Source organism: Sceloporus occidentalis, unplaced genomic scaffold (assembly GCF_023333645.1).
Source record: "Sceloporus occidentalis isolate IW3139 unplaced genomic scaffold, rSceOcc1.0.p SCAF_6, whole genome shotgun sequence".
NCBI lineage: Eukaryota > Metazoa > Chordata > Lepidosauria > Squamata > Phrynosomatidae > Sceloporus > Sceloporus occidentalis.
In genome coordinates, this window is record NW_028316986.1 from 123,018,966 (window position 1) to 123,036,235 (window position 17,270).

At 39.3% G+C, this 17,270-nt stretch overlaps 1 protein-coding gene across 3 annotated transcripts in view; it reads left to right on the plus strand.

Moving 5' to 3' along the window:
• Positions 1 to 14,093, plus strand: part of ELOVL4 (ELOVL fatty acid elongase 4) — a 53,608-nt gene extending 39,515 nt beyond the window's left edge. For 2 of the 3 annotated variants that reach the window (XM_089530870.1, XM_089530868.1), the window contains 3 exons: positions 5,548 to 5,719; positions 8,805 to 8,932; positions 11,398 to 14,093. In XM_089530870.1, coding sequence (XP_089386996.1) covers positions 5,548 to 5,719; positions 8,805 to 8,932; positions 11,398 to 11,667 — 570 coding nt within the window. In that variant the 3' untranslated portion in view covers positions 11,668 to 14,093. The remainder of the gene's footprint in view (positions 1 to 5,547; positions 5,720 to 8,804; positions 8,933 to 11,397) is intronic. The other variant, XM_089530867.1, reaches the window with a different exon arrangement.
• The last annotated feature ends 3,177 nt before the right edge of the window (positions 14,094 to 17,270 follow it).

Consider the following 17,270-nt stretch of genomic DNA (forward strand, 5'->3'; position numbering starts at 1 on the left):
CATAGGATGTTCTGGATATTTAAATTCTTGATGGCTGAATAGTGAAAAGGAGGACCAAAACAGATGGGCAAAAAAAGCCGGCTTCCCTGTGGTTTGGGGGTCGTGGCCTAAGAGAAACAGCATACCAAAAGTTAACCATATTTTGTCTTGCTTCTAAAATGAGTATAAAGATAAGGTAAAGGTAGTCCCTTGACATGAATGTCTAGTCATAACTGACTGTAGGGGTGGTTCTCATCTAAGCTGAAGAGCCAGCAGCATCCGAGGACTGTTCTGGGACTAGTGATAGGAGCTCACCCCATCATGCAGCACTCAGACCTCGAACTGCCAACCTTCCAATCTTCCGATCGTCAGGGCTGGCATCTTAACCACTAAGCCACCGCATCCCTTAAATTAATAATTAAAATGAGTAAACATTAATTATTTTTGACACACTTTCCAAATAATGAAGACAATTTCTGATTTTTTTCTTCTCAAAGGTGGTGTCTTCACTGGTGCAGTACTTTCTAAAGTATTCACTGCATCATTGCTTTCATTAGTAGGTATGAGCATAGGCCTTGGTGTGGGAGTTAAACAGGTGACTATTTAGCCCTGGGGCAAAGAGTGCTACACATTGAGGGATGTAAACTTTAATCCCGTTTCTGGACTCCCTTTATATTTTGGGGCACTCCTAGTTTTGTAGGTGTGTCATATTCTGCCTTCCTTATACAGATGTTTTACAGATACTGCATGCAGGCCTAAATCCAATTACTAGTTTACATTAGAGTAGGACCATTGCATCTTAAATCATGTGCTGATTTACCAGGTCTCTGTTGATTTAATGGATCTGTTTTAGTTGTCGTTTTATGAATTTAGGCCATACACACCCCAAAATGTGTGTCTGGTTTGTTATTGTTGTTGTTTTAATAGCATTCATTTCCGATGTAAGATGTTGACTCTCAACATTCTGGGAGAGTGATAGTTCACAGGGCTAGCAACAAACAATAATTTTGAAGAGGATATTATAGTCAGTGAAGGAATCAAACCATCTTATTTATAGCAGAATAATATACAGTGTAGTATACGTGGTTCTTCCCAAACTTATCCTCACAATGATTCTCTGAGCAGCTTAAAGGGGGGGGGGGGGGAGATGATAGTAAATAACCCAAGGGCACCCAGTGACCTTCATGGCTGAACTGTGATTCATTTATTGTTTTCTGCAGTTCTAGACCAAAACTCTCAGTTGTAGTGCTACCAAAAGCTCCCATACTGGATGTAAACAATTTCATTGATAACTAACATTAAAAACCATTGATATCCAAAGTGTCTGAAGAAAGAGGCAAGAGTTTAGAATCTGATATATTCCAGAAAAGGCAATGAAGTGTTTTGCCAAATCTCCAACACAGTTTCCAGAAACGTTTTAATACTTCTTTGACGGGTTCTTTCTTCCTAAACCTTACCTAAAATGTGTGGGCTAGAACCTTATTGGGTCCTTTAGGGTAGTTAGACTGTGAGTAAAAGCAAAGATGGTGAAGGCAAGGGTTACAGTGATGGTGAGGCATGGAGGGAAAGATGAATTACAGTGGCAGGAGAAGGTTCTGGCTCTGAGATACCCTTTTTCCAATGCATACCTTCAGGGTGGGTGGCAAGGGGCTCTGTGACCTCTGGCACAGACAGTTGTCACAACTATCCCTCCCACTTTGGCTCTGAAGACTGTGCCACCTCCTTGATAGTCATGCATTAGGAAATAGCCCTCTCTTAAGCCAACAGCCTTCTCCTGCCCTTGCTGTCTCTTTCTCCTTTTCCTACTTCTCCTCCACTTCCTTGCACAATCCCAGAGAAAGTGTAAAATCTGGCTTAAATGGATTGTTACACATGCTGTGTGCACTAACATGATTCGAGTCTTGGTCTGGTTTTCTTGGCAAGATTTGTTCAGAGGGGTTTTGCCTTTGCCTTCCTCTGAGACAGAGAGAGTGTGACTTCCCCAAAGTGGGATTTCATAGTCCAATGTTCCAACTGGCTCTTGGGCACACACTGTTATGATAAGGCGGAATTTTAGCGAACTCTGGCATGAGTTCAAGGTACTGAATACACAGCCTGCTTGCTCCCATTCCATATGGGAGCAACTAAACAAAACACAACTTCAGTCCAAGACATCTGACTGAGATGTCTTGACCCATCACTCTGCCTTGTCTCCAAGAAACCAAGGAAATAATTCATGGGTTGGCTTATTTTGACAGCTTGTCCAGAAATAGATAAGCTGCACAACCAGGTTCAGCCATCAGGATAAGCAAATCATGGACTGAAGTTGTATGGTTTGTTTGGCCACTCCTGCTAAATCATCCTTTGTTATCATTTCACACAGATGTGATCAGTACAGGCATCAAGGTCTGGGGCAGGGTAGACCAGGGTGTCCCACTTTAATCAATATTAAAGTGTTTTGTGGAATGATAAAGACTAACAAATATTACATAGTGCAAGCTTTTATGGATTATAGCATACTTCAACAGATCCATGTAGTTCACAGAAGCATTTGTCATATTAAACCAGTTAGTCTTTAAAATGCCACTGTACTAATTGGTGGTTTAACTGCAAAGTTTTGCATGGCAACTGCCCTGAACATTTTTGTTTTAATTAGAAATCACTTTTATTTGTTGGGGCTTTTTGTGGTATTCTTAGGGTTTGCTTTACACCTGCATTTCCCCCCCTCTATGTGAATGTCTTCCAGCATAGACCCCCATACCACAGTTTTGACTGGCCACATGCATTAATAAAAATGTGGTGTCATTGTTCTTCTTTCAGACTTCGAATACATGAAAGCAGGTGTGGCTTTTTTGAGGAGGGGCTTTATCAAATGGTATGAGGGTGGTTGATTTGCCTGTGTTGTTAATCTGTATTCATCCTTATCAGATGGTGCTGATTGTGGAAAATTTGGCTATAGAACTGGGGTAGGGATCAATTGGACTTCAGTGTGCTGTTGTATTCTAACTCCCATTAACCCCAGCCAGCATGGATAAAGGACAGGGATGGTCAGATTCATAGATCAGTATTAACTGGAGGGCCATAGCCTTCCATGGAGGTGAATGTCTGTCAGTTAAGGAAAGATTTATATTTCCTTCTTTGTCTCCATGCTTAGTGAGCCCTGGTGGTTAAATGGCAGCACTGCAGCCACAAGGTTGTGACTTGGGCGCGTTACAGACCGCCCAGAAGGGGCGGTCTGCTGCCGCCTTCATTTGCAGTGAGGAGGAGCCCCAGCGTCCAAACTGTGAGGCTCCTCCGCACTGCAAATAAGAAGCGCCAAAATGGTGCTTCTTTTTGTGGCACGGATATGACGCCGCAAGGTGCCAATGGCGCACTCGCAGTGTCATATGTGCTGCGCGACATGCGGATGCAGCCATCCGCTACGTAAACATGGCGGCCCCCATGTGGAACAGGCGCTGCCATTTTGTACAGACTTGGTCCGTATTAGGGTTAGGGGCGTCTGGAAGTGGCACCCCTTTCCAATCCTAATACGGACCCAGTCCGTACTTTATGCCCGTTTGTAATGGGCCTTTGATCCCAGGGTTCCAAGGTTGACTCAGCCTTCCATCCTTTTGTGGAGCAGTAAAATGAGTTTCCAGCTTGTTGGGAGAAATTGGTTTACAGATTGTAAACTGCTTGGAGAGTGCTGAGTTCACTGATAAGCAGAATAGAAATGTAAATGCTATTGCTGTTACTTTTCATAAGTTATGCTTAATAATTCAGGTTTCTGTTTCAAGGGTTATTTCTGTGCACCACCAGTGAGGTGAGCACACTGTGAGGACATAGGAGAGGGCCCCCTCAGTGGTTGCACCCTAGTTGTGGACTTTCTTTTCCTTGGAGGCACAATTGGTGGCAATTTTGATTTAATTTAGGCCCCAGGTAAAAGCATGGTTGCGTGTTAAAGCCTCAAGACTTCACTGATTTATCTCAAAATGCTAATGCACAATGGTTTTAACCTTTTAAACCTCTTTTTAATTTCTTAACCATATTTAATATTTTCTAGTTTATTTAGATTATTTTACTGTTTTTAATTATTTTAACTTGTTTATATTGATTTTACTTCTACGCTACCCTGAGAGGCCGAATATAAATATTTTAATAAGTAATAAATAAAGGTTTTAAAATGCTAAACATTTCCAGACACAGAGTGTATTTCACTGTATTTTGTGAAGTTCAGCTTTATATTGTGCTCTGTTGGTTATAGGAATGCCCTTAATATATACATGAAGTTCTTTCACACTTTATATAGACTTGTTTATTTCCAAAATACTGTATAACATACTAGGCAGAATGTAAAGGAACTGAAAGAAGTCTAAGGGTGGAGTTTTAGAGGCTTGAACATTTGTCTTATTATTATAGTGTGTTTTGAGACACGTGTATGTATATATGTGTGTTAAATGAATATTGATGTGATGCTAGTGTTCCATTTATGTTGTGAGATTAATTGATTTGGTGGAGTCTCTCCCTCTTACCCTTTCTTTCTCTCTTTCTTTTTCTCTCTCTTCTCTAAATCATGTGGTCCTTCCATCATTCCTCATCATTGGCTATGCTGGTTAGGATTGCTGGGAGCTGCGGTCCAACAACATTGGGAGGGCGGCTGCATGGTTCCCTCTTCAATTTTCAGTTGTGGGGTGACACATAATGGATGGTTTCACAGACTTAAGTTAAAAGCAACATGTTCATTTTCCAAAGCCAGACTTTTTCTTGCAAGACCTCTCCACAATGGGAAAATGTTTTATTCATCTCTTTGAAACAACACCACGAATAAGCACTGAACTTTGAGAGACCATGGCTGCATCCACACTGCTGAATTAATCCAGGGTGACACTGATTTAACTGCCATGGGTCAGAGATTTAGCCAAGGGCGGGGGGTCTGTGGGGTCCGGACCCCCTCTTCCATTAGATAAAATGAATGGTGTGTGCCACCATGACCAAGCCCCATTATAATGGTGGCACTTAGCCTGGACCTCCTTCCCCCTTCCCAAAATCCTGGCTACGTCCCTGCATGGCTCAATGCTATGGAATTCTGGGAATTGTAGTTGTGGCACCAGAGTACTCTAAGAAAGAAGGCTAAATGTCTCGCAAAACTACAAATCCCAAAATTCCATAGTATTGAACCATGGCAGTTAAAGAGATGTCAAACTGGATTACAGTGGGTCCTAGTTATCAGTTGGGGTTTGGTTCCCAGACACCACATCCTGGATGCTCAAGTCCTATTAAATACAATGGCATAGTAAAATGGTGTCCCTTATATAAAATGGAAAATCAAGGTTTGTTATTTGGAATTTATACCTTTTTGGAATATTTTCAAGCCATGAATGCTTGAATCTGTGGATAAAAAATCCATGGATAAGAAGGGCTGACTGTATTTCTGCCACATGTGTTGCAGCCCATGTTAATTCTCTATCACTGAAGCATGGAGGGATAGGCAACCATTCCAGAGAAGGGAGGGTCAATAACTAGAGTCCACAAAGTGTTAAGATGCTGGATTATGTGTTGTTTGGTCTGACTTGATATAAGAGTTCTCATATTCTTGTTTCTGTTTTACAGATAGCTGGGGCTTTATGGTGGTATTTTGTATCAAAAGGAATTGAGTACCTGGACACAGTATTTTTCATCTTAAGAAAGAAATTTAACCAAATCAGTTTTCTACATGTCTACCACCATTACACCATGTTTACTTTGTGGTGGATTGGCATAAAATGGGTGGCAGGAGGACAAGGTGAGTAACCATGTTTGTCTGTATAAGGAACAGAAAGTAAAATGGATACTGGGAGGAAATATTTATACACGTGTGCATATTTTTAATATTATCACAATAGGATAGGTAAATTCTATAATGTTGAAATTATGAAAGCCCCAATCAATGTTGAAATTATAAGAGCCCCAATCAAGCCTGATGATGAATGCTCATCTCAGAACATGGGTCCGACTCGGACCACACCAACAACCCCTCTCTCCAACATACACACATAGAGTTGGGGATTTGTGTGTGAATCTGTACATACAGAGATTTCCATGTGGACTCGGCCCCTGCAATATGACAGGCTTCAGGACACATAGTGTTGCACAAGCAAAATCACCTCTCATGTTTGTATTGTACATGTTTGCACTTTGTGTATAGATATCTTTGGGAAGGGCTGTATAAGACTCCAGGGCAGGCAGGGCAGAGCTACACATGCACATGCACATGCACATGCACATGTTTTGTAGTTGTATCATTTAAGATTGTTTTGTTGTTGTTGTTGTGTGCCTTCAAGTTATTTACAACTTATGGCAACCATAAGGCAAGTTTATCATAGGTTTTTCTTGCCCAGTTCTTTCAGAGGGTGTTTGTCATTGCCATCTTCTGAGGCTGAGAGAGTGTGATTTGACCAAGATCATCCAGTGGGTTTACATGGCCGAGCCAGGATTCAAATCCTGGTCTCCAGAATCCTAGTTTAACACTCAAACCACTACACCACTCTGGCTTTCAAGATTGTTTCAAGGTTTTAAACTGTCTGTTTTAAATGGGGAAACTATTTAGTATATTTTAAGTTTTTAAGCTTTTGCAATTGTTGTTCTAAATTCATTTTATTGTAAGCTGCCCTGAGATCTTCAGATAAAGGGCAGGATTTAAATAAATAAATAAATGCATAAATGAATACTCAGTGCAGTCCTATTCCTCTGCTTATTTCTGAGGCTAGTACTGTTCATTAACACTTGAGCAAAAGTAAGATATAGCCTTCCTTGTCTGGGAAATGTGGGGGAGGAAAGAAGTATATGACAGGAACCCTAGAGATTATGAAACATTCATCTCTTGGGCATACATGTAAGGCTGTGGTGCAGATTTTGCATGCAAAATCTCCTTTTAGTATTTTAAGACTACTTACATATGAAGCAACACATAGGTCTGTTTAAGCTAGGATTCTGCTACCATGAAAAATGATAGAATTTCTGATTGTGCATTGCTTAATCAGCAACATTTCCATGGTGATTAAAGGATTTGTCCCAGCCCCAGCCTGCCTATTTAACTCAGAATTAAGCCCTCTTGGTTTCAGTGGCACTTGGTTCATAGTGAATTTGCATAAGATTCCCACATAGATTTTCTTTCTTTTTTGGTGAAAAGAAGGTTTGAAATCTAGCTTGAAGTGTGAAATCATTTCATTCTATAACCAGAAATGGTTGATAAGAATACTGTGTGTGTGTGTACATATAGATATACACATAAGGATAGAACATATACAGGTTGAATCTACCTCATCCAGAATTCTGAAATATTCCAAAACCCAAGATTATTCACATGGGTGGCTGAGATAGTGACAGCTTTGCTTTCTGATGGTTCTGTGTACACAAAATTTGTTTCATGCATGAAGTTATTTAAAATATTATATATAAAATTCCCTTTAGGCTATGTGTATAAAATGGGTACAAAACGTAAATGAATGTCATGTTTAGATTTGGGTCCCATCCAGGATATTTCATTATGTATATGCAAATATTCCAAAAACTGAAAACTCCAAAATCCCAAACACTTTTGCTCCCAAGCATTTTGGATAAGGGACACTCAACCTATAATTTTTCCCCAGTCTTTTTGGGCCATGTGAGGAAAAGTAAAGCCAATAGACTCATCCTCATGCTCCATCCAGGAAACCCAATGACTCCCCATGAGATCATTCACCTTGGAGAATAATCCTCCTCCCCCCATATGTTTCCCCATTTTGTTTTATAATTTCATCAATTTGTTTCATGTAACACAATGGTTTTGACCTTCCTTTGCATTGTCAGCCTCTAGCCAAATGGCAGAAATTGAGGTTATTCATCTTATCTATGCACCTCCATAAATAACTCATATCAGGAGAGAACAGGTTACACTTCGGAATGCTGTGCACAGTTCTGATGTTTGTGTCCCAAGGAGGATATTTTAGAGTTTGAAAAGCTCCAGAAATTGGCTGGATCAGCAGTCCTGTGATTAAAGATTACAACATTTCCATTTTAGAAGAATGGCAAGTAAGGGAACATATAAAATTATGGGTGGCATATAAAAACTGAAGAGGGAAGTGTTTTTCTCCTTCTGTCATAATGCAAAATCCTAATCTCAACTAAAAAAGCTAAATTTTGGGAAACTGAGGCTGAATCTACATTGAGTCCACACTGCAGAATTAATGCAGTTTGACACCGCTTTGATAGAGGTAGTTTAGTGATGTCTGGGTCAACAGCATCCCTGATACAATAGGATAAGGGTTACAAGGGCTGCATCTACACTGTAGAATTAATGCAGTTTGCCACCACTTTAACTGCCATGGCTCAATGCTATGGGATTCTGCAATTTGTAGTTTTATGTGATATTTAGCTTTCTCTGTCAGAGAGCTCTAGTGCCACAGCCACAATAACAAGTACATTTCTACAGATGTAGATATAGTCATCAACCTAAAAGTGGATTAGACAAATTCATGGCTTAATTCGGCATATTGGAATACGTCTTTTTAAAACAATCAACTAATATATCACCTTGGTGAAATGACAGTAGCTGTGATGCTTTTTAAAAGATTGAGCTGAGTAGGGATTTCCAAGAACCCCCACCTTATACACTTAAATCTCTCCAAAAACTCAACATGAGAGTTTCATTGTATACTGTTATACTTGCTAATGTTTCTCCTAATTTTATTTAGAACTAAAATATTTTTCCTCTGTAAATACTAGACTGCACCCATGTAATCCACTTCATAACCATTTTTTACATTTTATTTTAAGGTATAATAAAGAGGACATGAAGATGATGGTTCCATTCTTATAACTTACAATTACTTTTTTCTTTCTTGCAACAGCGTTTTTTGGAGCCCAAATTAATTCTTTTATTCATGTTGTTATGTATATGTACTATGGACTAGCTGCCTGTGGCCCAAAATTCCATAAATACCTTTGGTGGAAACGATATTTGACTATAATGCAGCTGGTAAGTAATGTTTGTTTTTCACATTATGATATATTTGATATTATATGCATTTTTCAAACTTATTGTATTATAAATTATATTATATGTTGTTCCAATTAATGTTGTTGGCTTCATTTGTACTTTGAATAAGAATGAGAAAAACAGGTTTGACTGTTAGGCCAATTAAAAATTATTTCACACAAATTCTATTCACTATGGCTCCCAACATTACAATTTTGTGAGTGAGGAAATTTTTCTCTCAGTCTCAAGTTCGCTGAGAAATGTTCAGGATGCAAAGGGATCTACAGCACCTTTGAAACTACCATAACTGAGAGAAAGAAGTTGGTAGCAGAAGCTTTTGTAGACTCAGGGGCCGTACAAACAGCCCCTAAGGGGCAGCATGCAGCCACCCCTTCTTCAGCTGGATCTTGGCCACGGCAACCTCACACCACAGCCCCGATCTGGCCTCTGGAGGGTGCAAAAAGGAGCCGCAAAAAGCAGCTCCTTTTTGTGCCCTCCAAAGGGGGCATAGCTGTGGTGGCACAGCTGTATGGCGCCCCTTCAGCGTTGCATCATTTGGACACAGTGCCAGAGGAGTGTCATGATGCTGAACACTGTCTAGAGCAGCGCGCGGCATCAGGGTGTCCTGGGGAGGAGGACTCGGATGTGCATCATTAAGACGCTACACCCCGTCTCTGCCTCCAGGCTGACCTTTTAGGCCAATCTGGATAGCCCCTAAGGCTGCATTTGCATTGCATTAATAAAGCAGCTTAACACCACTTTAATTGTCATGGCTCAAAGCTGTGGAATCATGGGATTTATAGTTTCTTGTGGCACCAGAACTATCTGACAGAGAATGCTAAATATTTCACAAAACTACAAATCCTGGCATTTCAAATAATTGAACCATGGCAATTAAAGTGGAGTCAAACTATATTATTTCTGCAGTAGAGATGCAGCCAAAGAGATTGTCACCATGGGGCAAAAGCCCATGTTCCCCCTGGCCTCATGTTGTCCAGTTCAGATGACCCAGGCCAAATATCCAGGGCCAGGATTGGGCCCAATCCTAGTAGACTGGACACAGCCTTTACCCTGTGTCAATTTGACCCCTGATTTGCTGCAGTTTCCTGGAAACTCGTGGCAACCCCCACCTGTTTGCACAGCTCCTTGGATTCCTTACCTTGCTGCATCATCGCTGGTACTAAGACACAAACACACCATAGCTGCATCTGATGTGCAAACGGGGCACCTGGCCATGTGGTTACAGCTAAGACCCCCATTTCCATATCAGACACAGCAATGGAGGGCTTCTCAGTACCAGTGATGGTGCAACGAGATAAGAGGTGTGCACTGATAGTGAGTCCCAGGTTAGCATAGGGACTGTTATGTAAACACCTACCTATCCCTGCACTGACACAGGGACTGATCCAGGTGAGCTCAGCGCCTCAGTCTTCTTTATCATACTCCTACTATAGCTCATTGCACAGTGATCCACATAACATGGCTATGTCTTTGTTCAGGATATCAACCGAAGTCTAAATATGGGGTTTGGTCAAAATTGGTTCATAAATGTGTGTTCTGGAGCAAAAAGGAAAAAAAGATCCAAAACATTTGTGCTAAGGTTCCTGAATGAGATGACTGATCAAAAGCTTCCTGAAATCTTCATTTGGGCCTGTTCGATAACATGCCAAGGTCTCAATCCAACATCCCCTCAGCATAGCATTAATATTCACATGCTGACTTATGCTGAAATGTAGATCATAGATTTCAGTGCATGCTGAGGGTTTGATTTTACCGCAGTGTGTCTGTAAATTTTATTTAAACAAATACAGTTTCAGCTTTCCAACTTGCGCTGTTCTCTTTTAAATACAGCATTTGTATTTGTATGTTTTTTCAGGATAAATAACGCTTGCAAATTTATTTTGTTGAAGGAATCATTACTGTTATTCATTACTCTGTTTTTCTCATTATTCAGTTTTCTCCTTTACTCAAGATATCACTAATTAATTTTCAGTTCTGTTTTAATTCCCCCTTTTAAAAAAATCTAGAAAGACAATTGCCTAAAAAAATGACCATGAAAATGTTTTTGCTATGTAAAAAAAAGAATAACTGATTATTTATTTATATTGCATTTATACCCCACTTTTCTCCCAAGATGGGATCCAAGGTTAGAACTTGTTACTTTTTACATGCATTTTTTTTAAAAAAAATATCCATTTACTACATTATTTTCAAAAGAAAGATTACTGTGCCCTTGTTATCCAAAAAATAATGCAAAATGTTTACAGCTGACATGTTATTTCCAAACTCTGAGTATGAAATCAAACCTAATAGAAACCAACTTTCTTTTTAAAAAACTTTATTATTGATGTTATGTTCAATAACGCCATTCAACTATATAATAAATCATTACTAAATATTTCCATTTTAGACCTAATAGATGAATATTAATGAGAATCTTTGACATTCTGTTTTCTGTCTTTCAGATGCAATTCCACATAACTCTTGGTCACACGGCCATGTCTATTTATATTGATTGTCCCTTCCCTAAATGGATGCACTGGGGTGTCATTTTCTATGCTATCACTTTCATTGTCCTTTTTGGTAACTTCTACTATCGGACATACAAGATGCCCAAGGAGCCAGTAAAGAATGGCAAGATTTCTAATGGTGTTGTGGCAAATGGTACAAGCAAACCAGAAAACAGTCTAGTTGTGGAAAATGGAAAGAAGCAGAAGAAAGCAAAAGGAGAGTAACTTGATCCAGGCCTTAACCACTGTTGGCAGCGAGGAGTCTCCAATTGGGTTGTAAAAGAAAAAGAAGTGTTATCCTATCTATACCAATTGACTTTTAGGCTATTGAAGAGATAGAAAACATTATTTATGAAGATTGTTTTAACAAGAATCTTTCAACTTTAAAATTTTCTCTTGTAATTATGTAATTATTAAGACTTTCATGATCTCTATCTATGTAAACTTTTAGACTGCAGGTGTTGCTAATGTAAGAAATAATTGCTGGCATAGTATGCACTGTCAGTCCAATATTTAATATTACAGTCAACCCAGGATACAATTGATTTGTTGGAACAGACATTTCTTTAGGGGTGGGTGGGATCTTATAAATCCTTCTGATTCTGTCAGAAATTGTAAGGGAAAATAATCCTCTAATTAAAACATGGAATATTTCTTGCCCTCTTTTAATTTTTTTATCATAGTTTTGTTTGCATTATCTTAGCCTAGGTTATATTGACATATTAATTTGTCTAAGTTTTTCCATCATGTTTGTTACCACCTCTTATAGTGTTGAAATACACCTACCTCTTCATTTGCTGAAAATAACATCTATTATTATAGACCTATTTCTGAAATATGTAATTTGCCTCTCACATAAATTTTGGTTTATGCTAATTAGAGAAATGTTTGCTCCCATTAATAACATGTATTTTCTCATTAACAAAATGTCCTTTTTGTTTAACGATAAAATGTATTGAAACAAAAGACAAACCATGTTCTAAAACAATCTTGATTTCGAAGAGGAAATGATACTATCTGTTGTCTCCAATTGCATGGAACCCATGGTGCTAATACTTATAAAATGGTTAGGTGTTATATTGGCACTGGAGGGGAGATGAAGAACAGAACTCAGTTTTTGTTTTGCTAATGGCCTATTTAGTATGAGACCTGTTGAATATAAAGAGAAGAAATGAATCTGCATAAAGTGTCTTGCAGGTGGAGGTCCTCACCAGCCGGAGGACTCAAATTAGCCATAAATAATTAGTTCCATTCAGTTCAATGGGACTTAATTGTGATTAACTTTAGCTAAATTGGGGCCCAAGTGCTTAAATGCCATGAGCAACTGCACTGTAGATGTATTGCTGTGAACTGTTTACTTACAAGAAGGTCTTGCTTTTTAGTACTGTAATACTTGCAGACTCATGATCTGTTTAAACAGGCACTGTACATATACACTCGTTTATTGTTCTTGTAGTCATGTTACTGCAAGAGCAGTATTAGCTGAGAAGATTGCATTCCTTCCATATCAGCTTCTCTAAGGTTGCAATCCATTATACAGTTACCTGGAAATAAGTTCCCCTGAACTCAGCGGGGCTTGCTTTTTAGTAGACATGCATAGGGTTGCATTCTTTGTCTAGTTTCCATGACTGTTTGGCCCGTCAATCCTTCTGCTGAGCCATTGTGGCTTCTCTCTAACACTAATTGTCAAGCATACCTCAAGCTCTCTTTTACCATGAACTGTATAAGTTTTATTGCACTACTGAGACAAAAGTTCAATAAGAATTCTTCAGTGTACAGAGAGAAGTCATGATTTGCTCCAGCATGGAGTGAGTTTGAGGGAAAATTAGAACTGAGGAGGTCTTTAGCTTTTTGCTGTCGATATTGGAGCCAGTCATCATACATTAATGAGAGAAAGGCCTTTTTGGTAGTATATTTTATATCATTAAAATAAAAACTGTTCAGTTGAGACAATGAATTCTGTTTTACCTTTCCCCATCTTGTATTGTCTGTAATAAACAACAGGAGAAGAAAGATTTTTACTGTATCTTTGACTTAATGGGTTTACAACAAACTCTGATTTTTCAGTCACAAAACATAATTGGAAGGACTATAAACATTTATTTGACACTGAGGATAGTCACAAGCTAGCTTGTTGGCCTTATCTCCAAAAAATAAATTGAAATGGTGAATACTGCTCTGGACCATAATCCTAAACACACTTAATAGGGTATTGGCCTCATTGGACACAGTGAGACTTACTTCTGAGTAAACATGTATAGGATTGCACTGTGTTGGGCAGCACATCAGATCTATTGGATCTTAACTGGTCTGGGACCTCTTTGCTTAGTCTTGTTTCTTTTGTGCTGTCCAGAAGAAAGTACAAAAATGGGCAATGGACAAGATAAATAGAAATTCTGTTGATTTCAGTGGAGGGAGAATTAAGCATGTGCTTTAAACTTCCATTGAAATTGGTGGGACTTGCATGTGCTTAACCTTGGCTGGATTGTTTCCTAAAATGTATGGAAATAAAAAAAAAAAGTTAAACTTGTTTGCTGATATTTTTGCCCTCTTTTGTAGTGTATTAGGATTTCAGCATGGTGCACTACTCTATTATAATCCAGATTAAGTAAAGCATTTTGATGAAAAGATACAGGATATTAGCATTTTGTACCTCTGCAGGTAATATTGGGAAACGTTCTCTTACAACAATGCTGTTATTTTTGCCACACCTGTTGACATAGATTTCATCTGCCCTAATTTTTTGTATGTACTTTCATTTGCAGAGACAATGAGCATTACAGATTCATATCCATGAGAATGCACGAGGGTGTGATTCTAACATAATACTGCCGCTAAAAAGTTGAATCATTTGTTCCTTGTAAACAAGGAACGGATTGATAGTGGTGCCCAAGCTGCCAAAACTGGTAAGCACTTTTCAGTGCAAACTCCACCCCATGTTAAGTTCTGCATCTAAAGTATTGCTGGCATGCATGGCTGTGTGACAGATGCTATTCAGTAGCACACTACATTTTCTAATTAATTGCACAGTTGCATAGTGTCTTTGGGGACATGTATACACACACACAGTGAAAAGTCATTTACTGTCTTCCTGTATCTGTGCCTGAAAAGATACTACCACTGACCCATAGATGTTACTTCTTTAAGCCCCGGTCCAGACGGGCCAAGTGTGCTAAGCTGGTGGCGTACTAGGGTTAAGGGACCATGCGGCAACCGCACAGTCCCTAACCCTAGTACGGTGCGGTGCCGTAACAATGGTGGTGCCCCGTGCATATCATCTGCACGTTGTGCCACGCCAGTTACATAACTGGCGCAGCACAAAAAGAACTGGCGGCTGCGGCTTCCCTGCAGGAAGGGGAGGCACTGACAGGCCTCCCTTTTTGGGAGGTCTGTACCGGGCCTAAATTAAAATGACGACAATAGTATGTTAATTGAGTGTGCCCATCAGCTAGAAAGGATTTCTAGACTCTTCATTTGGTCATTCATTGCGTCATTCATTGTGTGGTTACAAATATATATGGTATCTCACTACAGAATGGGTGTCTCTGTATATCTGAAGAACTATGTCAAGAAGGTGAATGTTTTTTGTCTGTCTTCTTTGCAGTCTCTGATGTACTACAGACATAAAAAATGATTTTTTTCAACAAGTGATTTTTCCCCTCTCCCCCCCCCCCCCCGTCTCTTTGTGTTAATGAAGTATTGAAATTGAAGCCTTAGGAGGGACAATGACTCAGTGGCAGGGGCAATTATTTACATATGGACAATCCTAGCTAAAATTCCTAGAAAAAGTTTGTTCGCTTTTTAAAAAAATTAAAACTACTTGTGACCGACTTGAAGGGTAGTGTATTTTAAAGGAGGCTTTTGCACATTAACCTGAATAAACAAAAAACAGTTTCATTTATATACCACTTCATACTGAACTAACAGTGTCTAAGAGGTTTACAACTGTAAGCTAATTGCCCCCAACAAGCTGGGTACTCATTTTAGCAAGCTCGGAAGGATGCAAGCCTGAGTCAAGCTTGAACCCCCTTAGGTGGGACTGAACTTGCAACCTTATGGTTTTGAGTGAGTGGCTGCAAGTACAGGCATTTAACCACTGCGCCACTAGGGCTCATCCTCTAAAATACCCTAAAGGTACCAGATCCTCTCTTATCTTAGAACCTAAGCAGGATTAGTCGTGGCTAGTACTTGGATAGGAGACCACCACTAAATACCAGGAGCTGTGGTCTAAATTTTAGATGAAGGAAATGGCAAAACCACCTCTGAGTACTCTTTGCCTAAGAAAACCCTATGAAATTCATGAGATCACCATAAGAACAGATAAGGCAAACATAAACATAATAAAAGAGCAATAAATATCAACAAGATCAATAAGCAATAGTTGATGACAGTCAGGGCATCTGTATTGTTAATTCTTGTTCCAAATCATTCCTTTGAAATTAAAAAATGGATGGAATTGTGACAAAAATCTATAGAGGCTTTTTACTGGTAAGAACAAAAAGCGTAGATCTCCAAATCATGCCAGAGATTAAATCAGGTATTTGTGGGGGCCTTTTGGACTAAACACTCATATTACTTTGCGTCTACTTGAACTCCCATAGCTGCATCCTATGGATTGTTGGATATGGAGTTTGGTGAGAGCACCTGAGAGGAGCTCTCTGGCTGCAGAGTCTAAACACCCCTCCTTATACTACAAACATCAGGATTCTATTGAATGCAACCATAGCAGTTAAAGTGGAATCTTAATAATTCAATTGCTCCATGTGAACGTACCCATGGACTCTTGTGGCATGCCTTCAAGTTTTTTCCAATGTATGACAACCCTAAGGTGAAACTATCACATGATTTTCTTGGCAAGATTTTTTCAGGGGTGATTGCTTTTGCCTTTCTCTGAAGACAAGAGAGAGTGGCTTGCCCAAGGTCACCCAATAAATTTCCATGGCTGAGCATGGATTCAAACCCTGGTCTCTAACTAAAGAACATGTTAGAGGAAACAAAACCTCTTGGTTCCACTTGTTCCAGGTCTACACATTTGTTAAATCTGTTATGAAAAGAAGGGCTCTCTAGATCTAAAACTATTTTGAAGGATGATTGCCTTTCCCTCCAAAAGTGACATAGGGCCTAGATTATAAAAATTTATAATACTCTTCTACATGACCAGTATGAAAATGGTTGTGCAACAATGCCATGCAACACAACGACCAAGTTCCAGCATCAGAGTCTATGGAGATTACCGCACTATACTCATATAGTGCTACTATTTCATTTCAATTGCTCTGGTTGACTCCTATGACATTCTGGGCTTTACAGTTTAGGGAGGGGCATTTAGAATTCTCACCCAGAGAGCTCTTAAGTCTTGTATGATGTGGAATTTTACAGTGATGTACCTAAGTCTCTGACATGATATGCAACACTTCTAGTGAGTTATCATGTGCAATGTCCCGATGTGTATCATTGTAACTCATAGCGCAATGGCCACATTTCTGGCTTGGCTTGTGCAATGGTCCCGATAGTGTAACTACATCTCCCCTCCCCCTCCTAAGAATACAAACCTTGCAACCATACAATTCATCTTTACTTGCTCATAAGTCCATTTATGATGACGTAACTTCCCAACAGGATGTCAACCATTAGTTGTGCACCGCAAATAATGCATAACTCTACATACAGAGATTTATGATAGAAACACTCATCTTGGCCTACATTTATCTATCACCAAGTCAGAATGGAGCTGTATTTGCACATGAACCACAAATAAAACACCTTCGTGATGGCCAGAACAAATGTCTGTAAGAGTGTATGTAAATAGATGGCACTTTTCTCTTTCT